This window comes from Meriones unguiculatus, chromosome 17 (assembly GCF_030254825.1).
Source record: "Meriones unguiculatus strain TT.TT164.6M chromosome 17, Bangor_MerUng_6.1, whole genome shotgun sequence".
Taxonomy (NCBI): domain Eukaryota; kingdom Metazoa; phylum Chordata; class Mammalia; order Rodentia; family Muridae; genus Meriones; species Meriones unguiculatus.
In genome coordinates, this window is record NC_083364.1 from 80,728,938 (window position 1) to 80,752,392 (window position 23,455).

Sequence of the window (23,455 nt, forward strand, 5' to 3'; positions counted from 1 at the left end):
GGGCAAGTGCATTCTGAGTTCAGCTGTCCTCATTTAGCCTCAGCCTTTCTCCGGCTCTCCACCTTTTGGGTCAAATGGGAAGCCAGCTGCTTGGATCTATGTTTTCCCTCCATGCCAACTCCACCCATTTCTTCATTTAGCGAGGACTGTGGGAAGGGAAATGGGCCTTTCCCTTTGTCTGTGGCACCCAGAACTCTAACAGCTGGAGGTTAGAAGCACAGAGTGATGGGGGAAGGCTGTTGGCTTCTGTTTTATCATTATCCAAACCAGGAAAACTTCTAGTGTCTTTGACAAACTCCATCTGGGACAAGGGTGGGGATACAAATTTTCTTACTGTTAAAAGATGGTAATGATACCATTCTAAGGAATTCTGAATGTTTTAGCTGGTCCTTGGGAGGGGGATAACAAATACATCTTGTAACTCTGCTCTGTATTTTAGAACATAGTTCAAATACATGTTGGGGAATGCCATTAACTATGGAGCCACATTCAAGTATTCAAAACAAACCACACACTGGACTCATTCTCCTCCTTTCTCTTTTAGGATGAGGTTATTAGCAAGTTTTTGCTAAGAAGCGTCTGTTCAGGGACCCCTGATTATGTATGCTGCTGTTGATGGGAATATGTAGTCCGCTATCATCCTGCCAAGCTTTCCTGTAATGAGAAGCCTTCCATGCTCTGACTGACTTTAGGTACAACGTGATTGTCTCTCAAGATCTGCCCTCTACTTTTAGGGCCACTCTCACCTGCAGCATGGTCTCCAGCGTCTCCTAAGTGCAGCAAATGGAGTCATGCCCTCCTCATGTAGTTCAAGCTTCCTTCCTCCACAAAGTAAATATAGCAATTGCTTCTTTGGATTCAATTTGTTTGAACCCCATTTATTCATTCACTGTGTCAATTCGTGCAAAAATGTGTGTGTATTTGTGAAGTATGTCTTCGAGTGAGTGTGTATATGTCTGCCTGTGTTCATTTGTGTTAAGTTAGCATGAACTACAGTACATTTTGTGTGGTAAGCTAAACTGACTTTTGGCAGTTACTCTGGAAATGATCCAAGAGATTAAAGGAGTAAAGAAAATTCATTTATTACACATTTTTGGCTTTAATGGGTAATTCAGCTGTGTCTGAACAAGTTTTTTTTTCACATGTTGCAGACATTCTATAAATACATAAACTAATAAAACATTTATGATAGTTGCATTCATTCAGAATACCTGCTGATTTCTGAGATAAAAAAAAAATCAGCTTGAAGTAAATGTAAGGTCAAATGATCCAAAAGATTATATGTATAGAATGACCATGCAACATACTTTATGTTGATGCTAGGTCAGGAGAGAGAGCTTTGTGTATTTTCTTTACCTGGAAGAAAGACATCATATGATGTTGCCATATGTGCAATATGGGTTTAAAATTAATGAACTTTTGTAATGAGGGAAGTATTATTTTTAAATACAAATGCACATGGGTGGAAAAGCAAGAAAACAATGGTGATTCTGATGGCACACTAAACTGGGACTCGGTGAGTTATAACAGTTCATTTCAAATAATGACATACTTCAGCAAACTATTTCATGTCACTTCACCTATTTTTGCTTAAGTGTATAGAAAATGTCTTAAATTATTTTTCTTTGTACAATAGAAAATGGTAAGAAATGATTCAAGACAAAAGGTAATGCCTATAAAGTAGTAATTGTTTATTATGAAACAGAAATGCATTTTAGGTTACTTTATGTTGCAAAGATTAATTTTAATTTTGTGGTTTGTATCTCCCCTCCATTCTTTCATTTAAATAAAACATTTTTTTTTTCTCATGACACTCTTAGCTGCCATGCTACTTTGAGTAAGAAGGAAGAAAAAGACACCCTGCCCACCTTTGATGTTCGGATTAGGAAAATGCCTAATGTAGAAAGCTATATATCCATTCTGTAAACTTGGAAACCCGGACGTATACCCCAGGGTGGTTAGGCTGTGCACACTTGACTCCAAATGATGTCACACCAACTAGAAACCACCTGTTGTTTTCTTGGCACATTAACGGTCCTCCCGAATCACCCTGAAGTATGAACAAGAGAAAAGTTGTGGTTGCGTGGCCAATAAATATAATAAGTACAACGTGCTAAGCTCACCAATCAAGAAATAAATGTACAGAAACTTGATTGATTGCCAGTTATGTTTTTGTGTTTTTGCTGTTATTCTCATCATGAGAAATTTGCTCTTAGAGAACACTGGGCAAATGGTAACAGCAGAAAGTTTCTGATGGTATCCTCTTCAGCACTTTTGTCCTCATTTATTTCCTCACTTATTGGATTTCTTTTTTTATTAAATTTTTATCTTTTATATTAATTACAGTTTTTTTTCAGTTTGAATCCCAGCTGTAGCCCCTTCTCTCTTCCCCTCCCAATTTCACCTTCCCTTCCTCATCAGCTCCCCTGCCCCTCTCCAAGTCCATGGTTAGGGGAGGTCCTCCTCCCCTTCCATCTGACCCTAGTTTATCTGGACTCATCCAGTCTCATCCAAACTGGCTGCATTGTCTTCCTCTTTAGATTGGCAAGGCTGCTCCCTCACCCAGGGGAGGCGTGCTCAAAGAGCTAGCCACTGAGTTCGGGTCAGAGACAGTACCTGTTCCCCTTACTAGGGTACCCACTAGGATACTAAGCTGCCATGGGCTACATCTGAGCAGGTCTCCTAGGTTATATCCATGAATATACCTTGGTTGGAGTATCAATCTCAGAAAACACCCCTGTGCCCAGATATTTTGGTTCTGTTGCTCTCCTTGTGAAGCTCCTGTCCTCTCCAGGTCTTACTATCTCCCCATTCTTTCCTAAGATTCCCTGTTTCTGAGTCTCATTATCTGCTTTTATACAATGCTAGATAGTCTTTCAGAGGCCCTCTGTGGTAGGCTCCTGTCCTGTTTCTTGTTTTCTCTTTCTTCCAATGTCTGTCCCATTTGCCTTTCTGAGTGAGGATTGATCATTTTACCCAGGGTCCTCCTTCCAGCTCACCTTCTTTGGATTCCAATATAATTAAACAATCTTTAAAATGCTACAGTAAAAACTCATGTCAACCCAAACATGCTAATCATTTTATTAAATAATATGTGGAGGATCAGAAAAGCCTTTGAAGAAGAGGAAAAAACTATTCCACATCATGATTTTTCAAAGAGTGAAGAGCTTATACATGGTTTTGGAATTAGTTCTCCTTTGTAACTGAAAGTTTTGTTAATTAGCAATCAAATTTGAAAAACCTTAATAATGCAACTGAAATAAGCAAATTTCATATTTTCTCGTAACCAGCACATGTGATTTCATTTATAGGAGAATGTCTCTTTGTAAGAATGTAAATGACGGTGGGTCATAGTACAGGTAATTGCATAGGTCCTATTTATGCATAATGATTCCTTTCTAAGAAACATAAAAATGATATGGATATGAATAGCATTGTTTGATTATGAAAAAATATTTTCCCATATTAATTATGCAAAGAATTTTGGTTATCTGTCTATATAAGTATTTATCAATCTGTCATTTTTTGAGGCCTGACTATGTAGCATTTTCTGGCCTGAAACTGGCTATGTATACCTGGCTAGCACTGAACTCACAGAGAACTACCTGTGTCCGCTGGAATTAAAGGCATTTACTACCCAGCAAGTTGTTTGTTTTTTTATCATCAAATACTATGAAACCCTATATGTTTTGATCAGAATGACTGCTGTAATGGAGTATTTAAAATTGGGCTAGATGTTAGGAATTATCCTGGGAAACTTCTTGCCTAGTATTTTGACCATCTTTCGGTGCTATACTTAATGGGGAAATGGTGGCCTGTCCAAGCATTGTCGGTTCCACAGCTGGGTGTAGAGCTGTGCAGTAAGAGTGGCAATCACTGGTTACCTACATTCAAGGCGAAACAACCTGCCGAAACTCTCCAAAGGAATGGCTGTGATTTTTATTTTTGTATCCTGAGGCCTTTACTCTGTACATTATAAACATTTATGGGGAAGTCTCTTGCTCACAGTATGTTAGACATTATTAAGAAGTTATTAAAACTGAACCAAGGTTTAATTAGATGTTTTTAAGAAGAGTCACCTGGTTACTTTTATTTTATGAAAATAATTGGCATTTTAATAGGTAAGTATAAGATATTGATGCTAGAATCAAGGATTTTAACTTGCTCAGTGTGTACTAAGTCAGCTGAGTTGCAGATTCCTGAACCACGAAAAGGCTTGTTGCCTTTCTCCTGGCTGTCTGCATGGATGGAAGCCTTGGCTTTGTTTCTATTAAATAACTTCAAATTATCTAGCCATATAATGCCATTTATATTTTGTAAATTACTGGCCTTGATTTTACAATTTATTCAATGGGAGTTTTCCATTATGTTAAAGAAGAAGACAATGCAACCAGTCCTGATGAGACCTGATAGGCTACGGTCAAATAGAAGGTGAGGAGGACCTTCCCTATCAGTGGACTAGATGAGGGGCATCGACAGAGAAAAGAGAGGAAGGGTGGGATTGGGAGGAGTAGAAGGAGGGGGCCACAGCTGGGATACAAATTGAATAAATAGTAATAAATAATAAGAATAAAAAAGGAAAAAACTGACTTTGTGTTTTATACTATTTACTATATACTATATATACTATATATACTATATATTTATATACTATATATATAGTATATAAAAATGTATAGTATACATCAATATATATATATTATATATACTATATATACTATATATTTATATACTATATATATAGTATATAAAAATGTATAGTATACATCAGTACAAACACAAAGTTGTTGACTTCTTAAATGTGGAAGGCTTGGTGACCAAATTTTTTTCAAGAACAATGGTTCTCCAACTTTACTATATATTACAGTCACCTTTAGGACACAAGAAAGCATACATCATTGGGCATCAATATAAGATTCTGATTTGTAGGTGTGTGATGGGCTCTTAAATTTGAAACTTAAACAGACTGAAAATTGATCGCTTTGATCCATTTGAAGGACATTTGGCCGTGTTCTTGATGCTACTGATGAAGAATGTAGTTTCTGAATGGACAATGAGATGACATTCATTCTTCTCAGCAATGAGAAGTTATTCTAAACTCTCTCTTATTGACTCTAAACTCAGAAGTCTTTTCAAATATGCAAAGTAACTGGGTTTGCCTTATTGAACAATTTTTGTTCAAAAAATAATAACTCAGTGAAAATATTCAAACAATGATATAGTTGAAAATTTAAATAATGTTATTATTTCATTAGTTAATATTAAAGTTGAACAAAAATGTGACGATCTAGAGATGGTTACTCAATTATAAAACATTCTATTACAAGAAATATTTCTATGCATTTGGAATATCTTTCTTGCTAATGAATGACATGCTCCCATAGAAAGCAGAGCCAAGCACAAGATTTCTCAGGTCTGGAATGAATTACTGGCTTAATGTAACTCGAAGATCAATAACATTAGCTATCATATTTTCTACCTCATTTGTGAGGTGTCTGCCATGCAACCCCATTACTGTAATTGAAGTTGTATATCTGATTTCCGTCTTGCAAATAATTCTATAAATCACATTTAAGTGTTAATGTATCTTATCCTTAGCACATTTTTCATTTTATAAGGAAAGTATAAAGATCCAGAGGTAAATTTTAAACAAGTATAAAGCTATTTGATTTGTATTGAATTTCCAAATGCTTGTTAAAGCAGAATAAAAGTAAAACCAAACTGAAAATTTAAAATGACTTTAGACATTGATTTAACTATGAAATGTATCTATACATTTATGTCTGTTAAAAAGAGTCAAATTATGATATGTATGTTTTACTGTATCAAGCAAATTTCTACACTTTAACCCAGTGTAACTCTTTTTCATGATATAAATGGCTACTTTCACATACATAAATCATTCATTTGTTCTGTAATATTTTATAGTTTAATGCAGTAAGTGTGGATGCATTAATGTTTTATTAATTTTGAAATAATTAAGACATTCCAGAAAATGCATTTAGTAGTTCTCCCAATAAAATATCATAATTGGTTTTTAATGTTTACTGATTGTACATGTGTCATCTTACCTAGCCCTTTCCGTGAATGACAAGTGGCTTGCCTAAAGTCAGCCATTCTCAACAACCGAATTTACCATGAAAGGGTAGTTGAGGATCCTTAGTGATTTCATGATTTCCAAATTATATCTAAGCAAAGAGAACACTTTCTAAATGTATATGATGGCTGTTTTATATTTACCTGACAGGAATCTATTCCTCCTTCTTCATATCCTGCACATATCATACTTTCAGTGATGTTGTATTCTGGCAGCTGTTGCTGGCACTTCTCGTTGGATACAAGAGGAATATCAGCTTCTTTCAGCACATTACTAGTGGAACCTGCTCAAATCGAGAAATTCAGACAGCCAGTCAGTAGTGATTAACGGGCATCCTTGAATAAAACACCATCCATCTTATTTATTTTAGCATGTTGCTCTCATCTTTCAAGTACTGTGTGGATGCATAATGGAACTAACTACTAACCTTGCACTTTAAAGTACATAATAAGCCCATCTGTGCTCTTTGGCAAATAGAGAGCAGTAACACACTTCTTTCTTTTGTGAGGGGTAGTAGGATTTGGATTGGACGAAGGTGGTCTTTAAGCATTTTCAGCGGTTTTAAAGAGTTACAGTATTGCTCACAGAAATGAAGTCTGCCAGCACAAAGCCTTCATTCATGGAAATCAGTACCAACTTGGAGATCAAGCAGAGCTTTTTATTCGGCACCTGAAGAGGTACTCCCTCCTGTCTAATGGCATTCAGCTCTTTTGTGGTTCTGTGTGTATGAGCAGGTGCACATTGAGCAGAAGACAAAGCTCCGACGAACTGGGCTCTGCTCTGGGGGCAATCGGTTTGCCATTCTATGCAGGTGAAGAGAAAGGAAGTGTATTTTACATGGTATATTAGCATTTGTTTTATATAACGACTCATTCACTGGAAGTATGGATCGTTGCTTACTGAACTACTATCCCCAAGAGGCTTGTCAAGCAAGCAGGTGCTGCCTCCAGAAAAGGTACATAAGCATTTCCTCATGATTAGCAATTTTATTTGGTGTTGCAAAAGAGGTAGAAAGTTAAGGATAACTTACTATTTCTGTCAGGCAGTATTGTAAAAACATATACAGTAATATTTTGAGCTACGTTTCACTTATACATTTGAAAATTAAAATGTTAAGGAAACAAACAAGCATGTGTGTCTGGTTAAGTGCATTAAACACCACACACACACACACACACACACACACACACACACACACACACACACCTCAGTGAATTTTGGTAAATGTGTAGCTATTTGTTACCTAAGAGAAAATGTCCCCAATGTGCCCTGTTGTCTACCTTTGGCAAACAGATCTACCATGGACGATTTTAAGGATAGGCACCCAGGAGAAAGTAGAATTGGGAGAAAAATAGCCATTGACTCCATGCTGCCAGCCGTGTGATAGCCCATAGCCCACCCCTGGCTTCCAAACCCAGCAGATTTCAAACTAAGAACGCACACAAAAGATACCAAACAAAGAGCAAAATTCAGCACCTCTCTATCATTTGCCCTTTGAAGATCAAGGATGGATAGATGGACAGACCTTGGTTTTGCAATAAAAACAGAACCCTGTGTTTCTACTTGTCCCTGAACTAAAAAAAAAAAAAAAAGTTTCAATAACAGGGTTCTTTGGTAAAGAAAACTATGAATGATGTCTATATATTTAATTCTTTTATAAAATTTTATTTTTATTATTTTAAAAACCATATTGAAATCCACAGACCTAAAGAGGCTGAATAACAAGGAGGACCCTTAAGGATGCTTAATTCTCATTCAAAAAGGCAAGTCGAATAGACACTGGAAGCAGTTGAAGAGAAGGAACAGGAATGGAGTTTACTATAGATGTCCTTTGAAAGACCCTACTCAGCAAGGTGTAGAAGCAGAAACTGAGACTCATAGCCAAACTCTGGGCAGAGTGCAGTGAATCTTTTGGAAGAGTGGGTGCATGTAAGGACCCAGAGGGAGATTAATGAAGCCAACAAATCTAGGCCAAGAGGGGCCTTCAGAGACTGATGCACCAGTCAAGAATCATGCACAGAGAGGACCTAGACCCCTGCTCAGATGTAGCCTCAGTCTCCATGTGGGTTTCCTAATAAGGATATTATCTCTGACATGGACTCTGCTACCAGCTCTTTGATCATTTTCTCTGTGTTGGGGCTGTCTTGCCAAGCCACAGAGAAAGGGGATTCAGGCAGTCCTGATGAGACCTGATATGCTAGGGTCATATGCTCTCCCTTACTGGAGCCTAAGGGCAGAGTAGCAGGGAAGAGGTAGGGAAGATGGGACCGAGAGGAGGAGATAGGGAGCAGGGCTACAATCTGGATAAAAAATGAATGAATTATAAAAAGTAATAAGAAAAATAAATAAATTATGTGCATGTCTGTGTGGACATGCACAAGAGTGCCCAGGCCAGAGAAGAACAGAAGAGTGTATCTGGTCCCATTAAGGTAGAGTTAAAGGCAGTTAGTTGTGGGCTAAAGAGACTGGGTCCTGGGATGTGAACTCAGGTCCTCTGCAAGAACAGTGCAAACTTTTAAGTGCTCGCCCATCTCTCCAGCCTGTTTTTATTTCTTTATATTAGTTTCAATGTAGAGGATTAAGAAAACACACATGTAAATATTAAAAAATAGTTATTTGAAAGTAGTGATTACCTAGCTTAAACAGTTTTCTATTTATTTTTTTCTAGTGAAAAAATATACTCGCAAATATCTTAGATAACTACTTAGTAAAATATACTTTTAGGATCAGAAAATGTGATTTTATGGTATTGAATAGGTATAAAATCAGAAGGGAAAATAATAAAATCCATGAAAACATGTAAGAAGGATGGAAGCATGGTCTGGCTATTTCATTCTAAATGATTTTTGATGTTGTTTTCCTCTTCTGGCTCCACACTGCCTTTAAAGACATTTTAACTTAATTAACCATATATTTTAGGAACAATAAGTAAGCCACACTTGCTCAGCTCTGAAAAACCCTTCATGGAATAAAGAGTCCTAAATTTTGTTAGCAGATAATTTGTTTTTTGTTTCTACAGTGTGGCTAAACTTTTTTTTTTAAGTTTGAAAGACAAAACATCCATCTACTAATAATTTTACTGTTTAAGTTTCAAACTTAATAAGTCATGACTTTTTCAAGCAGAGGAAACATAAAAACATAGTCTTTGATTTGAATATGCTTTGCAGACAGCAGCCGTGTGTTACTGTCAGCAAGATAGTGTGACTAATAAAGAATCATGCTGAACCAGTAGGCAGGTGATCACTGGCTTGATGATATTTTGATAAGCATTTTTTTCCATTTTTTTAAAAGAATATTTTGTGTTTATTCTTCAGTCTGTTCATACATGTACACACAGCCTTTTGGTCATATTGCCCTAACTCCTCTCTCCAATTACATTTTAAAAGCAAAATAACAGAGTTTAATAAACATGTAGAGTGTATTTTCGTATGGCTAAGTATGATGTGATGTGGTTTCATATCACCATGTTTTATACGACTAAAGGCTAAAATGCCGCCCAGCCATTACATACTTTTTCCTCAAAGACTATTTTGTTTTTAAAATTTTATTATTTATTATAATTTATTCACTTTGTATCCTGGCTGTGGCCCCCTTCCTCGTGTCTTCCCACTCCCCCCTCCCTCCCTCTTCTCCTGCCATGACTCTCCCCTAGTCCACTGATAGGGGAGGTCCTCTTCCCTGTCTATCTGACTCTAGTCTATCAGGTCTCATCAGGACTGGTTGCATTGTCTTACTCTGTGGCCTGGCAAGGCTGCACAGGATATATTCAAAGCGTGTGATTTGATTCTGAGACCAGATCTCTCCATAATATTTCTGTATGTTCATCTTACTAACATCTGGAGCATTTAGTTTTTATGGCTATAGTTTGTTGAAGTTAGTTGTTTGGGCCAGATAAAGTTGTCTTTCTTTTTTGCCTAGCCTTACTGAGATTTCAAAACTCTGTTCAAGATATAGTAGTCCTGAAAGGAATCTGGAAATGCTTGGTGGCACTATACAGGCGTAAACATGAATATAATCCTGATAACTGTTTAGAATATTCTGCAGAAAAATACGCCAAAAAATGTAAAAATGTTGAAAACACCCACAACAATTTTCAGTAGCATACTTTTTAAAATTATTATTATACATTTTCTCATTTTTCAAATGCGGTAACTTACCTTGAAATTCAGTATATCCCCAGCCAGCAATTGAACAAATTCTTCCTGGAATAAATATCTGATTATCTTCTGGTAAACAAATAGGCTGTATATAATCTGAAAATTAAAACACAACAAAATAACAACAAAAAACCCAACATACTAAGAGATGCCACTCATATTTCTAACAAATTTAGAAAAAAAAAAACCCAACCATTTCCAACTTTTAATCTAAAAAGGTTGTACTTGATTTCATTACAGCTGAATAGCTTCAGATATTAGGTGTAAAGACGTTTGAGGGTAGCACTTATTTGTCTGTTTGATGGTACTGGTGGGCTCTTTGTATTCCTCTCCTTCATTCCCTAATTAACTATTCTCTATGTACGCCTTATTACAGGATTTACTATTTGTATTTGATTTGTAAATAATCATGATAATAACCTGAGAATGCTCTTTTAAATCTTAATTTATTTTATTTATATGTGTATGTTTGCATATATGTATGCAAATTGGTATGTACTTATACGTGTCTGTGTATGTATGTGAAATTTCACTCATTTGAATTTTTAAGACACAGGGCAACACTCCTGTCAGGGAGTAAACTCAAGTCATCAGGCCTACAGACGTGCTTCTGCCCACTTATCTCTGCCTGCTGAGGCATCTTGCTGGCCCTTTTCATATTCTTTCAAAATGTTAGTTAAGAAAAATGTATCGGATAGTATTTTGAAATATTTTGACACATGCAACCATATTAACACTGCTTTCCCCTCAATTGTTTTAGTTGGATTTTTTTCTTGCAGTGAGAGTTTTTTTTAATTTAATTTAATTTTATTAATTACACTTTATTCACTTTTTATCCCCCATAAGCCCCTCCTTCCTCCCCTCCCGGCCCCACCCTCCCCTTCCCCTTCTTTACGCATGCCCCTTCCTTAGTTGGATCTTATAGGAACATCGTCTTTGATCTTTCAACATAAACTTACACATTCTTTGGTTTTCAGCGAGCCTCTGATGCCCACAAAATGCATGAGAGGTGTAGAAATTAAGATTACCCTAAAATCACAATGCCACTAAGGACCATAATGATCTGCTTTTTCATAATCCACATGTAGAGCGATTTCATGAATTTAATTCTCAAACATATAATCACAATACTTGTTTTTATGAAATCCTGCAAAAATGAACTAATTTCACAGAGCATGGTACTTTCTCTCAACTGGGCCTTGGAAAAGACTTCAGAGTAATGGCTGAGATTGAACAGGATATATTCCTTCATTGGTTGGTCTAGTAAGATCTCCTTTAAAACTGTCTCCAAATGGAGAACATTCTTCATTTAACCTATTATCTTTCTATTTGTGTCTTGCTTCATGCCGTTTGGTAGGTGGACCCTTGTTTCTATTGCATGACAGACAAAAGAGGCAGGCATGCTTCCAGAAGCTTCTCCACTGCTGAGCTGGAAGAGTTCATTTTGATAGTCTTCTATATAGTCGGATTTAAGTACTATGATGGAAGGAGATTTCATATATTTTCCTATAACCTTCAATTGTTTATAGGTTATAAAGATGTCTGCAGAAAATTACAAATTTTAATGAATTAACCCTGAATTGCTAGGCTGACATTTCAAATCTCATTTTGGATTGCCGTGAGCAGATGAGATGGCTAGTCATAGTTCTCTTACCTGTGTAATTCACTTTAAAGCCAAGGTGCATCATTGCAATGTCATTGACCTTTCTTCGCTTATCATAATGAGGGTTTATGACAATTTGATCGATCTCGCGTCTTACTATTTGAGGAGAGGTCAGATTTGATTGCATGTGCAGGCCCAGAATTGCTGTCCATCTGGATGGATCTACATTTCTTCTGAAGATTGTATTAAGAAAATATATTCAGGAAACTTTCCCTCCAGAAGAGAACTTTTCAGAAGTTATCTAGCATAAAATATGAGAACTGTGCAGCATTTACTCGCTACAGCATTCCTTGATTCCTATAGGAAATGCTTCCTTTAAAGTATTTTTCTATTACTTTTCACTCTTGACAAAACTGAGATATACTTAGGAAATGGCATTTGATATTTCCATACAGGAGTATATATGATGTTGTAATGTTTAAGTCAAGGTAAGAACTTAAATTTCTCCAACATTTGTTATTTTTTGTGGTGAAATTATTAAAAAATAATTTCTTTTACCTCATTGGTTGGAAAAACAGTCTCAGAAAGACCCCTGTGCCCAGATATATTTGGTCCTTGTGGAGCTCCTGTCCTTTCCAGGTCATAGTAACTCCCCCTTCTTTCATATGATCCCCTACACTCTGCCCAAGGTTTGGTTATGAGTCTCAGCATCTGCTTTGATAAATTGCTAGGGAGAGTCTTTCAGAGGCCCTCTGTGGTAGGCTCCTGTCCTGTTACTTGTTTTCTCCTACTTCCAATGTCCATCCCATTTGTCTTTCTAAGTGAAGATTGATCATCTTACCCTAGGTCCTCTTTCTTGTTTCTCTTCTTTAGGTGTACAGATTTTAGTATGTTTATCCTATCTTATAGGTCTAGTATCCATTTATAAGTGAGTATATATCACATGGATATAACCTAGAACTCCTACTCGGATGTAGCCCATGGCAGCTCAGTATCCAAGTGGGTTCCCTAGTAAGGGGAACAGGGACGGTCTCTGACATGAACTCAGTGGCTGGCTCTTTGACCTCCCTCCACCCCCGAGGGAGAAGCAGCCTTGCTAGGCCACAGAGGAGGACATTGCAGCCAGTCCTGAAGAGACCTGATAAGCTAGGGTCAGATGGAAGGGGAGGAGGACTTCCCCTATCAGTGGACTTAGAGAGGGGCAGGGAGGAGATAAGGGAGAGAGGGTGGGATTGGGAGAGAAGAGGGAGGGGATTCCAGCTGGGATACAAAGTAAATAAACTGTAACTAATATAAAAAATAAAAATTTAATTAAAAATAAACTAAAAAAAATTCTTCTATCTCTTTGAAACATACAGTACATCATTGTTGCCACAGTGCTCAGCAATAGAACATTAACCTCTACGTTATGTTCTAGTAACCACTTTTCCTTCTACTCTCCTGTTTTTCCTTGCTAGCCTCTGGTAACCACTGCTGTGTTATCAATTCCTGGAAGACCAACTTTCCTGGGTTCCACCTGTGGCAGCACATTGATATTCCTAATCAGATTAAAGAACAAGCTTAATTAACAACATTTTTTTCTTATAACACACCTTCTCAAACACCTATTTACATTACATTAGTTACTTAGCTATTGGTATGAAAAACACCATGAGAAAGAAAACTTATGGAAGGGAGAGTTTATTTGGCTTCTGGTTCCAGAGGAACAGATAGAAAAGTCTTCTCAGGTGTCATTGTAGCTGAAAAGAAGAGATTCGTTGAGTTTTCAAATTTTTCATTCTTCATAGACTTTACATTTTATCCAAAGTGGTTGACCGCTTGGCTAGCATGTGCAAAGTCTTGGGATTAACCAGAGCTCTGAAGAAAAGAAGATAGAGGAAAAGAAAGAACAGGATGTAATAGATTAAAATAGAAAAAAGAAAGAACGGAAAGGTAGTGAAGAGATAGGATGGAAGGCAGAAGAAAGCAGACACACCTCTAAGACAGAAGACAGGTGTCATATGGATAGCAATTCCCAGTCATTTAGATGCTACCTTGATAAGGCTCCTTCAAGTGTAGAAATTGGCTTTAATTCTGCCAAACTTTACCTCCATGTGCCAAGTGTGGTAAAAATGCTTATTTTAGAATTAACTGAGAGGGAGGGAGCAGAAAGGCAGGTACTCTGACCTGTCTGTCAACCTCAAAAAGGAGAGCATACTTGTTAGGAAATTGACCTTGCACCAGACAGTGTAAACCAGTGTTATCCCCTAATAGTGGTGTTGCTTCGTGCGTCGATGCTTCAGGAATTGAAAATAGCAGGAGTGTCATGGAAAAGCAACATGATCATAAAGTAGATGTTAACATAAGTAGGTTCTATAATTGTACACTGAATTCCTACCTTACTAAAAGTATCATGGAACAGCCTCAGCTAGCTTGGCCATAACCCGGCCTTCTCCTAGCAAGGGTTTTTGGACTCTATAGTAACCCTCTTCTGAATATGATAAGCATCCCTAGGAGTATAGTCTATTATAATTTTAAGGAGTAAAAATTAAGATGTTTCTGAAATTGAAACTACAGACTTAAAAAATTAAGAATTACCAATAACAATTCAGAAAGAACAAAAACATTAGACTAAATTGGATAAAATTGGCCAAGTGTCAGCAATTTTGACATCACATAATAACTATAACGATTATCCTAGTCCACATAATAACTTGGCAATGGAGGAGCATGAATCTACAATAAGTGCAAAAGATGAAAAGTAAAGCATGAAAAATATAGTAGCTTTATGAAAAGTGAGTAGATAATTAGAACATACTCAGTTTCTATACTCTTTGTGATTGAGTGCTAAAAAACAAAAAGGCAAGTAAACAAACAAACAAAACATCTAACCCAGGAGGAAGCCACAAAATCAACATTATTTGCAGAAACACAAGGAATCACCTTTGAACAGCCTTCTTGGCATGACTTTTAGAACAGCCCATGTACTTCGGATTTCCTTTCAATTAACTTTCTCTATCCCCCTTCAGCTCTCTTTCTTATCCAGCTCTAAGCATTGGAATGCGTCAAGATTATGTATTTGTTTTTTTAATCTATATGTACATTTACTCCAGTAATGCACTTATCCAGTGATGTCATGAATTCCAATGCCAACAGCACGTTATTATTAGGAATAAAAAACAAACAAACAAACAAAACTTGCAGTTGTATATGAGGTAGCCTGTAGGCCTCCATAAGAGGCAAGATTTGAGAATTCAGGTCAGTGTCAGCTCTCCAGCTAGCTAGATTTTTGAGACCACCATCCAATCTCCTAGGAATTATATCTGAGTGCTATTGTTTTTTTTTTTAAACATATTCTTGTTTTTAATGCAGGTAACTAAAACATAATCTCAAGAAAATCTTCATCTATTTCAGGAATGAAAACCCAGATTGTCTTGTAGACAAGGTGGTAACAATTACAGATACCTTTTGGTAGCTGTGACGACACAGAGATCTTAGCATAATTAATAGCATTGGAGACACCTACGAGGTTGAAGTCTATTGATCCCAGTCAGGCAACTAACAACAGGTAGACGGTCATAACTAACAAAACAGAAGACAGGCAGACTATGGAGTCTTCAAACATTCCTTGTTGGGCTAGTGGGCCAGCACAATATGTGATAACTTCCCTGGTTGGGTTAGCAGAACATGAACAGAGCATATGTGTTGAGAATTTGAAATTTTCTGGCAGGCCAGAGAACTGATGGATTTCATAATACTTATTTCAACATTTGTTCAGTTTGTGCTATGGTCTATAAAAGCTCAGATTTTTTCAAGGGCTTTTTCATCTCTTGGAACCCCCTTTTCCCATTCTGGAGCGTTTTTCTCACTTTTCCTCAATTTGTCAGATTTACTTAATATCTCTCAACAAAGCGTGCACTGTATTCTGCTTACTCCGAGATAAATATGCATGGTACATCTTTATTAGCACCAGATGAGGAAGATGGAGCAGCTGATCCTTGTCAATCTGCGGTGATGGCGAGTATTCGGCTCACCCTCACTCTTTTTTTTTTTCTAGATGTAGTTTTTTTTAATTAATTACAGTTTATTCACTTTGTGCTCCCCCATAAGCCTCTCCCTCCTCCCCTCCTGGTCCCACCCTCCCTACCTTCTTCGCGCATGCCCCTCCCCAAGTCCACTGATAGGGGAGGTCCTCCTCTCCTTCCTTCTGATCTTAGTCTAACAGATCACATCAGGAATGGCTGCATTGTCATCTTCTGTGGCCTGGTAAGGCTGATAGGCTTGTTCTCTGATCACCTCCCCCTGAGGGGAGAGCAGCCTTACCAGGTCATCCTCATTCTTGAACCATTCACAGGCTGGTCCTGCGCTTTTGTACTCACCCATACACACAGTGTGCAGCGGACACCAGCCAGTCACTGCTGAGCAGAGACGCCCCACAGAGCAGCTGTTCTCTGTAACTGTCCTTGTAATACAGAGCCACGACCCAGGGCCATGCCCCTGCTTGGGCATCACTTCCACCAACGATCTTTGCACCGACTTTCTGGGTCACCATTTTTTCTCCACATGCTATTAAAATAATCAAAGAAAAGATGTACGCTTTAGTTTTAGGAAATTCAGTTGCCCATAAAAAATGAAGTGATGACTGAATAACTTCAAGTGACATATTCTGCCTGAAATTTTAAGTTGAAGGCTTTAAAGGGTGACAAAAACTTACATTTATGGTTACATTGTAACTGAATCAAGGAATCTTGTGAGCACTGTACACTATAACAGAAAATAAATTTTTGTTAGTTAAATACATATTTAAATCTATGTACCAGATATAAAGTTGAGGAAAGCTGAAATCCACAGAAGAAAATGACCCACTTGAATGCCAAATAAGGCTGTGCGTGCATTCTTACCACTTACTCTTCGTGTTATTCCAGGAAAACTATTTTGTACTAACATGGGTGTAATCGAACATAATGCTTTGGAATTTCATGCAGATTATAAAAAAACATTTGATTTGGAATTATTATCACGAATTAAACATAAGTAACGTTTGACCACTGATCGGTATTGCTACTCTGCACACACCAACCTTGATCTTACTGTTTTCTTATTCTTAGGGAATATGTTTAAATAGTTCTAGTATATATTAAAACTGCTTAAAGTACTAAACCATAAGTTCCATGTGTTCTCTTTTAACCAAACAAATATGACATATCACAGCTGTAAATTTTGCATTTTGGGATATGATGATGAGAGTAATACAAGTTGATTTCTTTCTTCTCCACAATCTTATGACTAGATAAAAAGGCTTTCTACAGATTGTAGATTTTTAAAAACATCAACATATGACTTTCTTTCTCTCCTTATTAGCCAGAAATTATTACTTAAAGAAATACACGATTCTTTCACTTCAGTGTCACTATTGAGCAAATTATGACTCACTTGGAGAAAAGCACTGACCACTGCAAGTAATTTTGAAAATTAAATTAAGTTCTAAAGGGAAAAGTGGGAAAATAATGAATGCCTAGGTCATGCCACACCAAGCGATGGTTCATGGACACATGAGATCGGCTAGTGTTACCAAGACTGGCGAAAATTGAAGCTAATGACCTGCTAATGTATAGATTTACCCCTTAATATTTTTAGACTATGATTGGTCGTGTGGTAACTGAAGCAGTGGAAATTAACGCTGGAAAAACAAAAAAACAAACAACTGAAGAGAAGCAACCTCAGTATCACCAAGCTCAGAGCTCTTCGGTGAATCATTCTTTGAGGCTGTGTAATTCATTCTGGAAAGTGAGTGGTGAACGAATTACAGCTGCTTCTTGTAACAGAGGCAGATGTGCATGGAGGTAACTAGAATAACGCGTAGGCATAAACTGCTGTGAAAGTACCACCTATGATTTTGAAATTTGGTTTCCCAAAAGCCAAAAACTTTACATAGAGAAAATTTGTTTACAAGGTGTTACACAGTCTAACCAGCAGAGGGCAATGTTACACCAGGAATCATAACACTTTACACTCCTGCTGCTGAGTGTATCCTACATGTTAAATAACAAACATGGGCACACGTGGAATTAAATGTTTTACACTTATGCACTTAACTAAATGAGGTGTGCATGTTGCTTACGTACTTTTACTTTGGGAAAAAGGATAGAGGGGAAAATACAAAACAATGCAAACTCAATAATTTAGAACATGCATGGTAAAGCTTATTTAAAAGAATGTGCTTACATTCCATTCTTGATATTATCGTTTAACATAGAACACACTTTCAGTAGAAATATGAGAAAATGTACTTTGCTAACAAGTGAGTGATTATATGATTATATATCTTTCTATAAAATGCCTCAAAATTGCAATTACTTTTTCTTTTAATTTCTACCTGTGTTTGGGTAGAAAGTAGTTTATATGATGCCTCATAAGATACTTTAAAGTCTCAGAAAATGCTTTTCCCATCTACAGTACTCATAAATAAAAATCTATACTCAAAAAAGTTCACAGGTTACAAGTGTTACAAAGAAAAAACAATGCATAATTAACTACAGAAGCAGTTAATAGTTCATTATTAATTAAACAAAATTTTCAATTTTTCTCTGGTAACTTCTTCCTTATTTTTCTTACAACTCTTAGAACTAGGGTGCTCTCAAAAGCACCATTTTTATATGACTCTGAATTAATATAACAAATAAATAAACCATACATTAATTAACTAGGGAATGAATAAATCATTATGTCTCAATTTTGCCAGTGGAATATAATATGGCCAATTAAGGAAATTGTCATTTTCACAGAAAGAAAGGTAAAGAGTGCATCTATATAAATAAAGTCTCTTCTCTTCAAATATCACGAATGTAAGTATAATAGTGGCATTAATATTAGCCTATACCTTTTCATAAGAACGGAATGAAGTGGTCCTCCTCTGAACCAGGCATTTAATTAATTTGAATAGCTTTAAACTATTTTTCTCTTTCTTATTAATATTTACCTCTCTGAAACATTATTAGGTAGAATTCTCAACATGCTGGAGAACCATGAATTTCAGAATGCCTATAAGGCATCCTTCGTATAGAAAAGAAGTTGGGAAACTTGTTTGAAAACTTTCAGGTGGTTTGACTCAACCCAGTGAGACTCATAATATCAGTCAACACTGCTATAAAATACTAAACTCCAAGGTCCTTTCATTGATACGAAATATGTCCTTATGTATTTATTTTATTACTTGTGCTTATGGGAGTGTTGACTCTCATGAAGAGTGGATTTAGATGATGCTATTTTTTTATTATAATTTATTACAATTTATTCAATTTGTATTCCAGCTGTGGCCCCCTCCCTCCTTCTTCTCCCCCTATGCCCTTCCCCTAGTCCACTGATAGGGGAGGTCCTTCTCCTCCTCTATCTGACTCTAACCTATCAGGTCTCATCAGGACTGATTGCATTGTCTTCCTCTGTGACCTGGCAAGGCTGTATCCCCATTAGAGGGAAGTGAGCAAAGAGCCAGCCACTGAGTTCATTTCAGAGAAAGCCCTGCTCCCCTTACTAGGGTTCCCCTGGAGGGGACAGGAGCTCCAAAAGGAGACCAACAGAGCCAAGATGATCCTCTTTTTAACATCAAGTCTGTTAAACAAAATAAACTGCTAATAGGATGCTAATTGTTAGAATGCAATGTCGATGGCTCCTTACAGTCATTTCTCAGTCACAGTTTGGCTATAATGGAATTATAAAATTCAGAGGCTAATTTCATCAATTTCAAGTAAAAAAAAAATCACCACTAAACCCTAAACAGGAGAAATTACACAGTTAACCCATGACATACTTTTGAATGAAACATGCTGCATTAAACCCCACAAATGGCTATGGGAGAGAGTAAACCTAACTTAAAATAGTAAACAAGATATGTCATAGATCTTATTATAATATTTTAAGTGATATTCATTTTTATTTGCTAAGAAAAATAATATTTGATTTTCATCTAACCCTTTGCCTTTTGATGATTGTCTGAGGAGCATAGATCCTATTTATTCTAAGACTTACAATTTCTTTTCATGGATTTTAGGGCTTTAAAATATAATAAAAATAGTATTAGGGTATATCATTTCCCTGTCTGTATGCCAGAATATTAATGACTTATACTTTATTAGACTGTGTCATAAAAATGAGTATCAGATAATCCTGTCAGAAAAAAAAAATCAGTTAGCTGTTGCTTGACATTACATAAGTAAAAGAAGTTGAACAACTTTCACATACATGTGGTCTGTATGTAGTACCAAATAGAAAAATATTTTCTATTTGGTCCAATGTATCAAATAAAAACAAAACATCTTAGTACCCACCTAGGTGTTAGTATCAAGCTGCCATTAGGAGCTTTGTTTAATTTCACAAATGGGCCTCTTCCAGTTGATAATATCGTCATTGATGAATTTGCACTCCTAAGATAGGAAAAGGTGACATAAAAACAGGAAATAAAATTACCAACAAAATGTTACATTTTAAATTACATAATGATGTAATTTTTTTTAAATAAATTATGTGATGACTTGGGAGTGGAGGGAGGGAAACTGTGTTTGGGATGTATTGAATGAGAGAAGAAATATATATGTATGTATATATATGTGTGTGTATATCAAGAAATACTACAGACAATTAGCAGAATTATTACTAATGACATGAAATGTGAATTTTGGGGAAATTCCTTTAGTACTTTCTTGAATATCCTACTTTTCTCTTGAGGGTCAGATTTCTATTCCATCTTTTTTCTTTTCTGAATGTGAATAATTCAAGTGGTCAATTCATCTAAAATTAGCAAAAATTTGAATAAGATAAAAATAAATATGGTGCTCATGATTTAAGCCTTTTTTTTCATTAAGTATAACTCATCTTTCAAGAAAATCAAACCACCTGAGAACTACATAGTGAAATAAGATTTTCAGAATTAGCTTGAAAATCGTATTTTTTCACTTTTGATATATCACTAAATTTAAAGTTAAAGTGCTCCTAATTCAAGGTAGAAGACACATGGTTTTTCTGAGAACCTAAATTTGCAGTTGCTAACTGCTGAGCCACCACATGGTGGCAAAGGACACCTCCCTGTAAAATCTTCTAGGTATTTGGAATACCTAAGCACCTCTGTCTGTGATATCTGCAGCATCTGCTGTGGTGCCCTAGTGAAAAGTTCTCTTAAAGTTTTCTATGCTATCTTAAAATTTAGCTAGAGACTTTAAATCTTCAGTCTTGTTTCAATTTTTTTTAACTTATTCATTTAAGGTCTTAAGACTAATATATGAACATTGAAAGACAAAGAGACAGTTAAAATGATGCAATGTACAATGTGCATGTGACAAATGTGCAACAGTTTAATAACACTAACACTCCTACTACTATTACTATTTGCCTTTGGGTTCTAAGTATCCTGATTTGACGGCTATCTGTGCTTGTCAGGAGACAATGTGGTCCCTACCTCCTAAAATAGCGTATTGCATCTGCTTGTTGCCTCTCCAGAATATTCAATATCTTCCATGGATGATAGCAAACAATAACAGTGTGTTTGGGTGCACTGGGAATGTGCAAGAAACACTCAATATTCTTATAATCAATGAACAGAAAAAGTTATAGGGTAACATCTTTTTTACAATGCCTTCAAAAGAATGAACATTCATTTGGTACCTTCTAGCCACTGAAGAGACAGCTGGAAAAGTCGGGGCTCTGTCTAATGTCCCAGGATTTTGTGTATTTCACTTTCATTTGATAAGCAGATAAATTTAATAAAAGAACACAAAGTCATTAATGTTCCTTTAATAAATCACAAATAGATTTACCGAAACAAAGAAAAGCCCTGTTATTGTTATTTTTAGAGATTATACTATTTCCTGTTACTACACCAGCAGAAGAATTACTTTACTTAAATAGCTGTATTTGATGTATTTGCTGAAGCTTAGGATAAGGCAGAAGTGAATGTAGAATGATTAAGGATGCTCTAGTCATAAAAAATATTTTCCAAAATAAAAGAGTTTTAGGTGAAGATGCCCATTCCTGTGAGAGGGAATGTAGATCAAGATCTCTGGATTTTACCAGCATGTAGCTTCCTGTAAAAGTCATCACACCAACTTAAAATATCAGGCCTCCTTATTGTAAAGAGACTTCATTTGTTGTTGCTAGCTTCACCGCACTTCAGTACTGAAACTGATTCCTACACTTCTCTGTTGGGAGGGAACGTCCTTGGAGGTAATTACTGTCCAATCTCCCTTTCAGACAGCTTTCTTCCTGTGTTTATGTATGGTAAAGTTCCTTATTCTGCCTACTGTCTACCACCTTTGAGCAGTTTTCTATGTAGTCTAGCCTACTAGGTCCTATCAGGATTGCCTGAATCCTCTTCCTTTGTGGGCTGGCTGGGTCACCCCACCAGTGAGAGGTGAGCAGGCAACCAAGTTCATGTTGGAGACTGTGTCTTCTCCCCTTCCTGGTGAGTCCACATGGAGATTGAGCTGTCTATGGGCTACATCTGAGCAGGAGGTCTAGGTCCTCTCTGTGCATGGTCTTTGGTTGATGCATCAGTCTTTCCAGTCTCCCCTGGGTCCAGCTTTTTGGCTTTGTTGGTCTTCTCATGAGGCTCCTGCCCTTTCTGGGTCCTTCTATCCCCGACTTCTTCCATGAGACTCCCTAAGCTCTGTCCAGGGTTTGGCTGTGTGTCTCTGCATCTGCTTTGATCTCCTGCTGGGTGGAGCTTTTAGAGGAGATCTTCGGTGGGCTCCTGTCCTGTTCTCTTTTTAATTAAGGGCCTTAGGTGTCTTTCCTGAGTTTCCCTTCTGAACGAGAATTAGGCATTTTCCCTAGGGTCTTCCGGATTGTTTGCCTTTTTTGGGTCTGTGGGTTTTGGAATGTTTATCCTATATTGTATGATTGATATCCACTTGTAGGTGAGTATATACCATGTGTGTCTTTCTGCTTCTGTGTTACCTCACTCAGGATGACCTTTTTTGGTTCCATCTATTTGCCTGCAAGTTTCACAATGTCACCTAATTCTTTAATATTCAAAGGTCTACACCATCATTAAAATGTTTTCTACATCTGTTATCACCAGGAGACATCCTCACAGTGCTTTGTTCAACATCAGCAGTTGCCACTCCATAAAATATAAACCAACCAGAACAGCTTTACATCAATGGGATCAGAAAGTCAAGGTCCAGGCCTGTCATGCTGCTGTAACAAAACTTTCGAATGTTCTGTTATGTGCTATATTTAGAAAGGGAACAAGGTGATGGTGAAATACAAACTCTGTGTATTAGAGTTGTACAAGGCCCTCTTGTTCTGTTTTCAACTTTATTTCTAGCTACTTGAATATGTTTTAACTACGCATAAAATGGAGAACACCAAGACTTCTTCATTAAAATGTTCTGAAGACAATTCAGTTTTCCTTCTCTTTCCATGTTCCTTTGAAATTTCTTTAATATAGGTCCTAAAGGGACCTATCAGTATCAGTATTTAAATGCAAATAGAGAATATTAAATTATGATTTTATAGATATTTAACCTACTCTGTTTATTCCATATCTGATGTTGGTGCTACATGGTGAGACTGTGCTTAATGACTTTGACACAGGTATTATAAGTGAAAGGAAGGCTACAGCATGGC

General features: G+C 36.7%; 1 protein-coding gene across 5 annotated transcripts in view; it reads right to left on the minus strand.

The window, feature by feature from the left end:
• The window catches only part of Tmprss15 (transmembrane serine protease 15), a 130,808-nt gene that overhangs the window by 7,842 nt on the left and 99,511 nt on the right, over nt 1–23,455 (minus strand). For 4 of the 5 annotated variants that reach the window (XM_060370671.1, XM_060370670.1, XM_060370674.1 and 1 more), the window contains 7 exons: nt 20,161–20,256; nt 16,551–16,600; nt 16,216–16,402; nt 11,909–12,090; nt 10,255–10,350; nt 6,241–6,380; nt 1,671–2,050 (listed from right to left, as the gene is read on the minus strand). In XM_060370671.1, coding sequence (XP_060226654.1) covers nt 1,895–2,050; nt 6,241–6,380; nt 10,255–10,350; nt 11,909–12,090; nt 16,216–16,402; nt 16,551–16,600; nt 20,161–20,256 — 907 coding nt within the window. In that variant the 3' untranslated portion in view covers nt 1,671–1,894. Of the gene's footprint in view, nt 1–1,670; nt 2,051–6,240; nt 6,381–10,254; nt 10,351–11,908; nt 12,091–16,215; nt 16,403–16,550; nt 16,601–20,160; nt 20,257–23,455 lie in introns of those variants that run through there. The other variant, XM_060370672.1, reaches the window with a different exon arrangement.